Source organism: Petromyzon marinus, chromosome 17, assembly GCF_048934315.1.
Source record: "Petromyzon marinus isolate PM22_M1 ecotype Great Lakes invasive population chromosome 17, UKy_Petmar_22M1.pri1.0, whole genome shotgun sequence".
NCBI classification, from domain to species: domain Eukaryota; kingdom Metazoa; phylum Chordata; class Hyperoartia; order Petromyzontiformes; family Petromyzontidae; genus Petromyzon; species Petromyzon marinus.
The window spans coordinates 16,201,226-16,215,308 of NC_133683.1; the positions used below are offsets into that span (position 1 = coordinate 16,201,226).

Here is a 14,083-nt window from a genome sequence, read left to right on the forward strand (position 1 = left end):
GGGAAATATGAGAGAGCCACCCGGGGCTCGTCCCGCACCAGTCCGGCCACCACCACCACTGCAAGCCGCCTCCCTTCCCTGTGCACGAATTGGGCCACCCGACCGTTCATGGCCACGGTCGGGGCCATGGGGAGGCCTCACGAGCGGGACCGCAGAGGGCCTCCGCAGCTTCTTTTGGTGGATGAGGGGTTGAGAAGGAGGAGGAGAGAGGAGGAGGAGAAGGAGACGCTGGCGGACTCCCCGGGTCTCCACGCCACCAGCTCTGAGTGAGCTTGATTACAAAATTGGACGCTGTCTCCTCACCCACGGACTCAACCTCACCTGCAGCAGCAGCAGCAACCCTCACACTCAACGACCTCAGCAGCTGTTCCCTCACCTCGCCCCCATCCTCACCTCCTCTCTGATCTCACTCTCTCCCTGAGCTCACATCGACCCTGACCTTACTTCCTCCCTGACCTCACCTTCTCCGTGACCTATCCTCCTTTGTGACCTCACCTCCCTCTATTGCTTGACCTCACCTCCTCGCTGACCTCACCTCATTGACCTCACCCTCTGACCTCTATCCTGACGTCACCTCCCATTGACCCACCTCGCTAACCTCACCTCCTCGCTGACCTAATCTCATTGACTTCACCCTCTAACCTCTACCTCTACCCCGCCCTCACCTCCTCGCTGACCTCACCTCGTTGACCTCACCCTCTCGCCTCTACCCTGAACTCACCTCATTGCCCTCACCTCCTCGTTGACCTCACCCTCTCGCCTCTACCCTGACCTCACCTCATTGCCCTCACCTCCTCGCTGACCTCACCTCGTTGACCTCACCCTCTCGCCTCTACCCTGACCTCACCACCACATTGACCTTACGTCCTACCTGACCTCTTCCTTCGACCACACCGCCTACACAATCTCCCCTCTTTAACAACGACAACAACAACATCATCGTTGCTCATTCTCTCACCACCTCTTCCCTGACCAGATGTAACCTCCTCGCCGCGATCAAGCCCACACGTTCCGCATGCGAGACTCGAGTGAGGGAGGAGGTGATCAAGATGATGATGAGCGCGTGTTATTTCACGTTATGGGGGGGGGGGGGTCGTGTTTGGGGGTTTGTGGGACTTGGGGGTGTGTGGGGTTATTTTTATCTCGGGGGGCTGAGGCTCGTGGATACCCGAGACGACCCCGCTGAGTCGTTATAAGAGGCAGCTCTGTGCGGGGCAGCCCCAGCTCCAGCCTCAGCTTCAGCTCCAACCACAGCTTCTCACTCCACAAAGGTGAGATACCTGTACGCACCAATCAAAGGTGAGCACGTGTACACTGGGTGAGCACGTGTGTATATGATGCTGTGCACAATGACGATTTAACGCCTAAAAGTACACTTTTCTCCACGCGATATAGCCCAGAAGTTGGCTCACACGGTTTAGTCCACACGAATCCCACACAATTTAACTCACACAGTGGCCACGAAAGTTGCCGTGATACGGTGATACTGCGATATATCGTACATTGAGTACACGATAATCGTATCGGCCGTTTTGCAATACATCGTTTTATTTTAGATTTAAAACACTCATGTGCCGTATGTTGGACTTTTTTTGCACCCTACGTAGCCAACCGTAGCAATCGGAGGGGTACGTATGTGTGCTGTCAAAATGTGTATGAATTAACAGAAGCAATGATGATTATAGTTATCAGTAGACAACTCAATGACCCATACTTTGATACTGGCAAAAAGGTCCAATGGTGAGCTGCTCACCCCGAGCTATAAATGCCCTGATAGTGGCATTGTCTTGGTACTGTGTGATGGTGGCATTGTCTTGGTACTGTGTGATGGTGGTACTGTGTGATAGTGGCACTGTGTGATGGTGGCATTGTCTTGGTACTGTGTGATAGTGGCATTGTCTTGATACTGTGTGATAGTGGCATTGTCTTGGTACTGTGTGATAGTGGCATTGTCTTGGTACTGTGTGATAGTGGCATTGTCTTGGTACTGTGTGATAGTGGCATTGTCTTGGTACTGTGTGATAGTGGCATTGTCTTGGTACTGTGTGATAGTGGCATTGTCTTGGTACTGTGTGATGGTGGCATTGTCTTGGTACTGTGTGATAGTGGCATTGTCTTGGTACTGTGTGATGGTGGCATTGTCTTGGTACTGTGTGATAGTGGCATTGTCTTGGTACTGTGTGATAGTGGCATTGTCCTGGTACTGTTTGAAAGTGGTACTGTGTGATGGTGGCATTGTCCTTGTGCTGTGTGATGGTGGCATTGTCTTGGTACTGTGTGATAGTGGCATTGTCTTGGTACTGTTCGCTTTTTGGCGTTCTCTGGAGTGACACCGGTGAGACGAGGCCCTAAGAAAGCTGTCTCTGGTGTAGGCCAATCAGTTTCAAAGACAATGCCATATATTATTATCAGAGCATGTTGGTTTTCATGTTCACCACAAGTACCGTGTGTGCTTAATGCAGACACGATTCCTTGCAAAAGGTTTCCGTTTGGTGTTTGTACATCTGAACACTTCCTGTTTTAGTGCCAGAAAGGGTATAACCTATTCTTGTGTTTTCATAGCAATACATACATATACATAGACTCACAGTATTACATCGAAACTCATATAGATATATAGAGACCCGTAGATAAACATTAAAAACAAGCCAGAGTAGTAGCAGTATTAGTAGTGTAATTGTAGCCATGAAACCCGCTAGACCACACAGCAAACCACTGCGGTCTGAGCTCCTTTAACGGAGGAGGAGGAACAGCAAAAGGACACGAACTCTCTCTCTCTGTGCCCCGGTAAATAACAGATTGTCAGTGGTGATCGTTATTGTCATTATTTATTAATTCGCCTAAATGATTATGTTAATTGTGGTTAAGGTAACACGAAAATACGTAACAGAAAAGCCCCAGTCGTAGTGCGATTGTGGGCATGCAACCCAAACTATGAGCCATATTGCAACCCCATGAAGACTCATAGATACATAGAGACCCATAGACGTAATATAAATACGTAGAGACCCGTAGAAAAACATTAGAAACAAGCCAGAGTAGTGGTATTAGTCGTGTGAGTGTAGCCATGAAACCTGATGGACCACGGTAAACCCACTGCGGTCTGAGCTCCTTCAACGGAGGAAGAACAGCAAAACGGCACGAACTTTCTCTGTTGAAGCCCTCTCGTCGTGGCCAGCAGCAGCAGTAGCAGCAGAGACCTCGACATTGGCATCGAGCTCCTGAACCGCATCGCTGCTGTCACACGCAAGAAGAGAACACAACTCAGTACATTCGTCACGAATAACACCGCGCGGTGTATGTATGTTGAACTTCGCACTGCACGGAGCCAACCGTGCTCATCGGAGGTGCGGGGGAAGGACAGCGAAACGAGACACAGAAACACACTTAGAGAGAAACGAGTTCAGTATCTGGATGATGATTTAAAAGTGCGCAGTTCCAGCGGCTTCATAATGTCGGTAAGGAAAGAGGCGTTCCAGACGGCCGCAGGAGCGCATCTGGAAGCAGCCGCCCGATGTCGCGGTGACCGCTAAGATCCGCTGCTGCTGCTGTTCCGAGGATGACCGTCGGAGTTAGCGTGATGGTTCATGCTCCTTGAGATCAGTGACGCATTGCGGTCCACTTGTGGAAAGCGGATAAGATATATAAAATGCGACGTTTCATGCGACGGCCCTTCTTCGTAGCACTTAGTGGTAGATTGTGTGTTTTGTGTAACTGACGGCATGTTCGTATGTGCTGCACATTTTACGCTGCTGCAAAGACGTAGGGCGGTGTAGGGTCATGTCGCGTAAAACTGCTGTTGAAAAACTTTGAATTAATCTTTGGTCGTAAATGTAAGTATAGCAAAGCACTAGACTATAAGACAAATGTTAAACACAATTATAGTATAAACGTATGGGAAATCGATATCGCGATTATTGACATATCTTGAACATTTATATCGTACGATATCCTGCTGTTGATAATAATATCGCATTGTAAGAAACTATATCTCATCTTAAGAAAATGTTTATCTACGTGTCGCCGACATCGATATCGTATCGTTCAAAATGGAAATGGCATCGTGAGAAACGCCGTCGCCGCGACTTTTGGAGGTCATCGGGCGGGACTCGCCCGTGCCTGTTGCGGCAGGTGGACCGCGGGGTGATTGTGTTGTCACGAGGAACCGAATACTTAACCCTTGCAATACTTAACCTTTGCAATACTTAACTGTCACGTGACACCCGGCCAGGAGGCTTAGCGGCAGAGCGAGAGAGACCCCCCCAAGGCGAAAGTTGCGAGTTCAAATCCCAGTTGGGTAGGGAAGCGGAGTTGGGAGTTTAATCAGCCCATCATTCATCCCTTACTGCGGCGGTTGGAAAAAATAGGTCCCGCTTTGTGGGGAAGTCAACAGAGGCTGTCCTGTGAATAGACTCACGCCCATCATAGGAATGTGGAATTTCCACCACTTTCTCAGCAGGGCTGTAAACGAAACGGCACCATTGCCTCAATGGCCATTTGGGAAATACATCATCCGGGCTTAATTGATTTGCAAGTAATCCAAATGACTGAATACTCTTAGGTTTGTGATTTAGCGATTAACTCCAAATTACAAATTTAATGAGATTAAACGTATACATTTTAAAATATATAAGTTAGCGTACAGCCTACTCATATTTGTCGCTCCACCTCAACAATTTAAACATTCCTCATTTGAAGAACCATTGCTTTATTGTAACAAAAGCCATATCCCCCGTATAGCCTTAACAGACTGTAGGGGCAAGTGCTGTTAGCGAGCACCTATGAAGGCCGGCACGGCACACGAGGGGGTGGGTGGCCAGCACTTTGCTCGGACGCCTTTGTCTCCCCAGTGGCGATGTTTACACACCGCACCAGGTACTCATTTCAGGTTGAGTCGACCCAGGGTGAGGCCCAGGACCGGTTAAAATAATCGTCACTGGTGTTGGTCGTGAGCGGGAATCGAACCCGGGTCGCCAGGTTCATAGCGCAGCGCGCTAACCGCAACACTACCGCTCCCCCACACGTAAACATACGCACACACTGTGAACCGGTTTCGGCATGCAGGGTCTCATCGGCACCGATTCCAGGCTCCCTTGCAGCGGACGCTTCTTGAAACCGCCAAATAATTTCCGATTCCCAATTATTATATTTTATTTGCGTGTCGAAATGAGGTGTCCAATTTACCCTCTGAACTTCTCGCCAGGAAGGACCCCTTCCATCAGCAGCCATGCCGTTCGGAAACACCCACAACAGCTTGAAGATGAAGTTCTCGGTGGAGGAAGAATACCCCGACCTGTCGGCCCACAACAACCACATGGCCAAGATTCTCACCAAGGAGATCTACGGCAAGCTTCGCGAGAGGCAGACCCCCAGCGGGTTCACCCTGGATGATATCATCCAGACCGGGGTGGACAATCCTGGTACGGAGAGGTCACCCATCACGGCGTGGTGGGGAGGAAGGGAGCGGGTGGTGTATGAATTTCTGTTGTGTGTTACGTGGGTTTTCCATCATCAATCTACAGAATCCGAATTTATCAGGGAACACGTGGGTCCTTGCCTATACTAAACCATGCTAAACCATAAAACTATAAACTATTCTGATTTTACCAGGTAAGGCTCACTGAGCACTCCGGCTCTTGTTTCAGGAGCATGTGGTGGCTCAACGAAGCGGCTCATCGCGTGGACATTTATAGCAGCCGAAATGCATGATCTTAAATGTGGAGGGAAAACCCGGGGGACCCGGTGAAAAATCCACATGACAACGGGGAGAGAGACCACGCAAACTCGCAAAAACACAAATGTCAAGGTCGCGATCGAACCCACGACCTCCTGTACTCCAGGCGTGGGAGTTGGAGTTAACATCTGGCCACCGCGGCGCCTGGCATCCCAGGATCGTTGATTCAAGCAAGCGTGGGACACTGCTGTGTATTACATGGGGGTTTCCATCAAGCTACAGGACCCGTATCTAACAGGGAGGTGGGTCCTTGACGATAAAATTCTCGCTGACCGGGGCAGGTAGCGTTGATTTAAGCAAGCCTGAGACACTGGGTGGTCCAGAGTGTTGCTTCACTCAAGGTGCTTGACATAGCTTGCAAAACGATGACACGCAATGGAATGATGTGATTGAAAGGAGGCGTACTACAAGGATTGAGAAATGAGCGACAGCGATAGAGGGGGTGCCTTAGGGATCACGAAAGAGTAGAGGAGGGACGAGAAGGAGTTGAGGAGCGAGGCGAGGGAAGAGATTGGGCGATGGAGAAGAGGTGAGAGGAAGGGAAGGAGATTAAGGAGAGGGACTGATTAATGCCCCACTCGCGTCTCCTGTTCCATCCCATCCACCGCGGTGTCTCTGCCATGCCCGCTTGCCCCCAGGCCACCCGTTCATCATGACCGTGGGCTGCGTGGCTGGAGACGAGGAGTCCTACGAGGTCTTCAAGGAGCTGCTGGACCCCGTGATCAGCGACCGTCACTCGGGCTACAAGCCCACGGACAAGCACAAGACCGACCTGAACCCCGCCAACCTGAAGGCACGCGCCGTCAAACTTGCCGAGTCGACGTGATGGATGGATGGTGGTGGTGATGGTGGTGGTGATGGTGGTGATGGTGGTGGTGATGGTGGTGATGGTGGTGGTGATGATGGTGGTGATGGTGGTGGTGATGGATGGTGGTGGTTGGATGGTGGTGGTGATGGTGGTGGTGATGGTGGTGATGGTTGGTGGTGACAGTGGTGGTGATGGTTGGTCGGTGACGGATGGTTGGATGGTGATGGTGATGGTCTTGATGGTGGTTGGCGGTCGTGATGATGGTTGGTCGTGATGATGGGAGGGTGAGGCGTGTCCTACCGCTAGCTCGTTCGCCGCTTGTATGTTGCAGAGGTTCGCGATTCTAATCACAGCGGCCACCCCGATCAGTACGGCGAGTATAATCACCGTAAGGGATGGTGATGATAAGCGCCGTCTGCTTTAGAGTGGACGTTACAGATCCCTTGGCGTATTTCGCAAGAGTGAAGCCATTGCGTGCTGGCGTCTGGCTCCACATATCCATATGAGTTCTCGGCTTGGTCAAAAGAAAACATGAAGCTCGGAGCTGAGTGTGGTAGAGGTAGATGATGCGTGGTGGATAATGATAGACACGTGGTGGTGGTGGTGGAGCTCGCGAGGTGTGTGATGATGATGGAGCTGAGAGTGTGAGGATGATAGTGGAGCTAGTGAGGTGTGTGATGATGACGGATCTGAGAGTGTGAGGATGATGATGATGATGATGATGGAGCTCGCGAGGTGTGTGATGATGATGGAGCTGAGAGTGTGAGGATGATGATGGAGCTAGCGAGGTGTGTGATAATGACGGAGCTGGCAGTATGAGGATGATGATCATGATGATGGTGGTGGAGCGGTCCGTGAGGATGCTGCGTCCGTGTGTGTTCCAGGGTGGTGATGACCTGGATCCCAACTACGTGCTCAGCTCCAGGGTGCGCACAGGACGCAGCATCAAGGGCTACACGCTGCCCCCGCACTGCAGCCGCGGGGAGCGTCGCGCGGTGGAGAAGCTCGCCATTGAGGGTGCGGATCACCCCCCCCCCCGCCATCCAAAGGGAATTCACTCACCCCACGGGGCTCCACCCCCCCCCCCCCCATTAACGGGAGATCCTCTTCACCCTACCATCTAAAGGGGCTCTAACCCCACCCCCCCCAAAGGGGCTTCACCCCCCCGCAGGGATTCCATAACCCCTCCTCTCATGCGGGAACGCCACCCCCCCCCCCAACGGGGGCTCTACACAACTCCCCTTAAAGGGGGATCCTCTCCACCCTACCGTCTAAAGGGGCTCCCCCCCCTCCCCTCCACCCCAATGGAGGGATCACATCCTCCCACAACTCCTCACAGGGAATTAACTTCATTAGGAGCTTCATCCTCTCACAGAGGTGATCTCCACAGGGTCTCCATCCCCGGAAATGCCGTAGATGATGAGGATACCCCTTGAGTCCCCATTTGTCTCTGTGAGTCCCCACGTCTGCCTCCTGCGAGTCCCCTGACGCTGCCCCCCCCTCTGCCCCCCCCCCCCCGCAGCCCTGGGCAAGTTGGACGGAGACCTCAAGGGGAAGTACTACGACCTGAAGACCATGTCGGAAAAGGACCAGCAGCAGCTCATTGACGACCACTTCCTCTTCGACAAGCCCGTGTCCCCGCTCCTGCTGTGTGCCGGCATGGGCCGCGACTGGCCGGACGCGCGAGGCATCTGGTGAGCCGAGTCCCTCCTCAAGCTCAGGAGATACAACATGGGACCATTTGTTGTTGTTGTTGCCAGTATCAAAGGATGAACAAGAAATAATAATGGGGTTTAACCCTTTCTGGCAATAAGGGGCCATCCATTGAGTGCGTACGCATGGAGGGGGGGGGGGGGTAACCCAAATGCGTAGCTTGCGTATGGGGGGTCTACTGACAATGTTCATAGCATAGGAAACGGGGGGGGGGGGTGAAACCTCGAAAATAATTTGTCTACATTGGCCTTCAACTGAGTTAGATAGTCCGGCGGTGGACTATCTGTTTGCTTAAACACGTTAATATTATTAATCTTTGATCGTTTCTGCTTGGATTAAATATCGGCCGTTCTATAGGATTCCGAGGGGGGGGGGGGGAGGGGTGCGTCACGCGAACGCACGCAGGTTGGGGGGGGGAGGGTTGTAAAAAGTCCGCGTGCACTAAAGGCGTCAGCACCGCCCCACCAAATATTTAAGCCGCCACCGAAGATGGACCTCTGCTCCCACATCGGTCGCTGTGGGTATTGAAGGGCATGTCCGGAGAGCCTGTGGGGTGGAGTCTTGAGGCTCGTGTGTCCATGATGGTCGCGAACTTTGTGAGGTGTGCTCGGCGCGTTGGGGAGGTAAGGGGGCTTCGACCAACTCTAAACTAAACTACAGTAAATGTTTTGTTATTAAACTAAACCTTTTTTTTTCGATTTAAAGCTTTCGTGACTGCAAGGATTCATCTTCTTTGGTTCTTTCGGTAAAGTCACGTAGAATGAGAATAAAATAATAAATCAATAAAATAAAATAACACAGTTAAATTCTCACGACGTTTCGGCCACAACACAAGTGGCCTTTATCAGGTGAAGGGACGAAATTGTTTGGAGGACAGCGCTGGAGCGAACACAGCCAAGCTCAGACCGCAACCTTTAAGCTGTGTGAGAAGAAACAGAGCGCCTTGACAAAGGAATTAGCATAAAAATTAGCATTTTTTATCAGATAATGCCCACTGAGCTATGCAGCTCTTTTAGAAGCGAACTGGCCACAAATGATAACTCAACGAAGTGGCTTGTCACGTGGACATTGATAGCAACCAAATGCTCTAAACGCACTCCGATTCTAAATGTGGAGAGCAAACTGAAGAACCTGGAAACAAAAATTCACGCGACCACGGGGAGAGAGACACGCAACCTCCAAATACACAGCGGGCGTCGGGCTCATTACTGAACCCACGACCTCCTGCACACGAGGCGAGGTAGTTAACATCTCCTAGCCACCGTTGTCCCATCCTTCGCCGACCTCCCGTCGCCACGGTCACCGTCTCGTGTGTGTTCCCCCACTCCCCCCCCCCCCCCCGGCTCGCAGGCACAACAACAACAAGACCTTCCTGGTGTGGGTGAACGAGGAGGACCACTTGCGCGTCATCTCCATGCAGAAGGGCGGCAACATGAAGGAGGTGTTCAACCGCTTCTGCACGGGCCTGCAGAAGGTGATTTCCCCCCCCCCCCCCCCAGACACCCCCCACCCCACGCGTGGCCACGGCGCCTCGAGGTCACGGCGGAAACAGAGGCCCGAAGAACGGACGGCCAGAGGGCGCCCTTAGAAATGTCGTGAGCTCGGCCCCAATTAATCAGGGGCGATTGGGCGTTCAGAAAATGAGTGGTTTCCAGGCGCCACGTAGGAACCAAACGCAGTCTCCAACTCGAGTCTCCAGCTTGCGTCGTCGCTATCTCTCTAGCCGCTCTCTGTACGTGTTATGATGAAGGGGCCATTTGCCCGAAACGTCGCCTGCTACGTCTCTTTCCTTTCCAGAGCGATTGACGAATGCGTCGAGTTTGTTGTTGTTTCAATCTAGATTTGAAGCTTTCGTGACTGCAGGAAATAAAATAAAATAAATCACGACGTTTCGATCGCAATACAAATTGTTGTTGTTAATTGTGCCCGTGCACCATTGCCAACGCAGCATCACCAACACAATTCGTTTAACGTCGAGGAGAGATCGCCTTAGGGGTCAACCGTCAAAGTCACGAAGAGTCGTTGAATGTAAAGAGCTCATTAAGAAAAGCAAAACATCGGTGTGGAAATTAAATTAGGGCGAAGTATCGTTTGCATTGGTCTCATTGGAGGTGTGCCCGAGTTTTCCGGTCGGGCGTCACAAGCGATTATAATAATGATGATGAACATCGTAACATAGCCAATGCCACGGTGTATCATGAACAACATTTCACAGTGAATGCAATCTGCGTGCACGACGCAACCGTAAATAATTCAGCCGCAGAGAGCTGCCAAAGCGATGCGAAGTGGCGGTAGAATTCGAGCCACGTTGCGTGGCTTTATGGGTCGGGTTAAACCAACTCGGCTCGAGCTGTGAGCCACAGACACCCGACTTGGGACGTACAATCCGCACATTGCCACCAGGGGGCAGGGTGACTCGAGAGGGCCGAGAGCCGAGTGGCACCACTGGTTTCCAGCGTGGCTTTCAGCCGTGAGTGGTCTAACCGGGTGCTCCGGCACAAGCACTTAGGTTGATGTCAGCACAGTCGCCAATGGCGATAAGGCAATTTGTTGGGGCTATGATTTGTGGCCAGGTCGCTGCTGAAAAATACATTATTATCTCGGTGGGCTTTACCTGGTAAGATTTAAAAAAACACAATCATTTAGTTTGTATATATTTTTTTTAAAAGCGATTTGTTTATCTTTCCTATACGTTGCACTGCGATCGTGTTTATCTATTGGTATGTTGTTGTAGCGTTGACCCACCCCTTACTGGACATCTTTGCAAAAGGAGCTGTATAGCTCATCGGATTCCTCCGGTATAAATAAATATTCTGATTCAATAACACGGGCACCCGTTTACGTTTGGATCGGTTGCCACGTTTCAACCGATCCAACGGTTGAAAAGTTGCAGCGTTCCGAGTGTGAATAGGAGCCAACTGTAGGGACCTCAGCTGGTTACTTGTATACCGCTCGTCAACTCCGGCAAACCTCACACAGTTTCGGCAATTTTCTTCAGGAGGGTACCGCCAGGTCTTCACGATAGTTGTCGATGTTTCTCTGTGCGCGCGATCCCGAACGAATGACGCGAAGCGTAATTTTTCAGCATTCGGATGTTTGGCCAACACCAGCTACATTGTGTGCGTGTGTTTGTTTAGCTACTCTCTCTCTTAACACGTGGGGCATATTTCCCAATTTAATGCGAGTTCCGATTGAAAATAAATCGACGGTTAACTTCTTGACGATTTCAACTGTGCGTGGACACGTTCACGCGAAGGAAAAGGACGCACAGCGCACACAACACATACACACAACACATACACACAACACATACACACAACACATACACACAACACATACACACAACACACACACACAACACACACACACAACACACACACACACAACACACACACACACAACACACACACACAACACACACACACAACACACACACACAACACACACACACAACACACACACACAACACACACACACAACACACACACACAACACACACAAGCAACACACACAACACATACACACACACAACACACACACACAACACACACACACAACACATACACACAACACATACACACAACACATACACACAACACACACACACAACACACACACACAACACATACACACAACACACACAGAGAGCCCGTCGTGATGTGCGCGTGTGTATGCGCCGGGCAGATCGAGGCGATCTTCAAGGAGAAGGGCCACCCCTTCTCGTGGAACGAGCACCTGGGCTACATCCTCACCTGCCCCTCCAACCTGGGCACAGGTCTGCGTGGCGGCGTCCACTGCAAGCTCCCGCACATGGCCAAGCACCCCAAGTTCGAGGACATCCTCCACCGCCTGCGTCTGCAGAAGCGCGGCACTGGTATGGGGGTGGGGGGGGGTGGGCTACGCGCCTCACCTATGGTTAGAGCCGAGCGATAGAACTGAGCAGTAGAACCGAGCGGCAGTGGACAGCGGTACAGCCGAGCGGTAAACCAAGTGGTAGAATCGAGCGGTAGAGCTCAGTGTCCATGCCGGGCCGCGTTCGCAGTCACCGATTGGCTGCCTCGGCCACGAACATGGCGGCTCAGCTCAATCTTGAGAGGTGCTCGACTGATATCAAAGATGCCTCGACGAGTGAGCGGCTCAGCCGTGGCCTGACACAGGCCCGGCTTGTGGAAATCCCGAACACGGTTGGGGCCGTGCTGAGATGGCACGAAGCCGGCTCATTGAGCCGAGCCCCGAAGCAGACACGACCCCTGGGGGTTTGATATTCCACGAAGCTCATGTTCCACCCTAAACCGCATCCACTGCAGAGACCATAGGCAGTAGATGCGGATACTTTGATGCACAAATGGAATATTTTAAAAAAACTCCCCAAAAGTGTTGCGACTGCGGTCATCCAGATCAGAGACCGTACAACGTATAACGATGCTATGCCCCGATTAACAAACACGAAGGCGACATCGCAGGGATACACGCCACTCCTCTGTTCCCGATGCGGTTATCTGGGCTTGACCACCTTGAATGTGAAATTGTGGTTGTTGCTCTGCATCGACATCACGAGCCTGGCGACCGCAGAGCCACCATGCGGTCAGGGCAAAGCAGCAGGAATAAAGTTCAAGCGGTAGAGCGAAGTGCGACCTGGGCTTGCACTGTGCCCCGGGGACACTGCGGCGGCAGTGTACACACTGTGCTTTCCGTGCGTCAGAGCACCGGCCACGTTGATGACCACATATTGGCACGGAACCAGGGCACGTGTGGCCGGAACCAACGCTCACACGCCTTCCCCACCCTCCTCGGTACTTCAGGTTCGCACGCCGCGCCACGTACTCATTTAAGGCTGGCTATGGGCCTCCCCTGTCGACTCGGCCATCAATGAGTGCCGAGTGCTGTGGTCTGCAAGCGTCACCACTGGGGGGGGGGGGGGAAGATAATGGCTGTCCGTGGTGCTGGCTACAACCACGCTGTTCCACGTGTGGCCACGCGAGCTTCAATATAGGGCCTCAATGAGTCCTCGCTACAGTACCAACAACGTGGTGCAACAAGGCCACGTTGGGAAAAGCGTTTGTCTGTGTGTGCGTGCGCAGGCGGCGTGGACACGGCGGCCGTGGGCGGCGTGTACGACATCTCCAACGCCGACCGCCTGGGATCGTCCGAGGTGCAGCAGGTGCAGCTGGTGGTGGACGGCGTGAAGCTCCTCATCGAGATGGAGAAGAAGCTCGAGAAGGGGAAGACCATCGATGACCTCATCCCCGCACAGAAGTAAACCCCCCAAGCGGGTCCCCCGCCACACCCCCCCACCGCCCCCCAACTTGCCCACAGTCAACTTTCGTCAGTCAATCGCAGGCGCAGGCTGGGTGCTCACGCAGCTTCATCCGAGATTCCGACAAATACGCAGCGGTCGTGGTTGATACGGGGTGACCGAGGGAGGGAGTCGGTCGGGTCACGAGGAATTTGGGAAAAGGTTGAAAACTTGGACCGGATTCACCTGTAACACCACCACCCACCCCCGCCCCAACTACATCTCGTCGATTGAGCTGCAGCGCAGCAAACAACGCTGCACATGTGCGCTATGGGGGGGGGGGGGGGGGGGGGAGAAGACGGCCCTTCTCGTTGGGTTCACTGACGGGCCAGCGCCAGGGGGGCCTTGTCATCGGTGCGCGCACGCTCCATCGCTCGTGCCGGTGTGCTCTCCCGTCACGGCATACACACACTGCAGCCGCGAGTGACACATTACACACCGCGTCAACACGAACAACTGCCCCCCCTCGCTCTCTGCAAGAAGGAAATATTGGATGGAATAAAGCATTAAGGCAGCAGTGGCCACTCCGCCG

At 52.5% G+C, this 14,083-nt stretch overlaps 1 protein-coding gene across 3 annotated transcripts; it reads left to right on the forward strand.

Moving 5' to 3' along the window:
• Positions 1-1,136: 1,136 nt before the first annotated feature.
• On the forward strand, positions 1,137-14,078 carry LOC116943255 (creatine kinase M-type-like). Of its 3 annotated transcripts, none has more exons than XM_032955959.2 (8): positions 1,137-1,271; positions 5,204-5,420; positions 6,373-6,527; positions 7,427-7,559; positions 8,065-8,236; positions 9,606-9,729; positions 11,940-12,129; positions 13,337-14,078. In XM_032955959.2, the coding sequence occupies exons 2-8, from the start codon at positions 5,228-5,230 to the stop codon at positions 13,513-13,515; spliced, it is 1,146 nt and encodes a 381-aa protein (XP_032811850.1). In that variant the 5' UTR covers positions 1,137-1,271; positions 5,204-5,227; the 3' UTR covers positions 13,516-14,078. The 3 variants fall into 3 exon arrangements, with proteins under 3 accessions (XP_032811850.1, XP_032811851.1, XP_032811853.1); XM_032955960.2 differs by having other exon boundaries at positions 1,144-1,271; positions 5,208-5,420; XM_032955962.2 differs by having other exon boundaries at positions 1,186-1,299.
• Positions 14,079-14,083: the final 5 nt, after the last annotated feature.

Bases quoted from the DNA above. Each gene is read 5' to 3' on its own strand.
- LOC116943255 (XM_032955959.2), top strand. From the start codon at position 5,228: ATGCCGTTCGGAAACACCCACAACAGCTTGAAGATGAAGTTCTCGGTG. The intron at 7,560-8,064 runs GTGCGGATCACC...CCCCCCCCGCAG, and splicing joins GGAGAAGCTCGCCATTGAGG to CCCTGGGCAAGTTGGACGGA. The intron at 9,730-11,939 runs GTGATTTCCCCC...TGCGCCGGGCAG, and splicing joins TCTGCACGGGCCTGCAGAAG to ATCGAGGCGATCTTCAAGGA.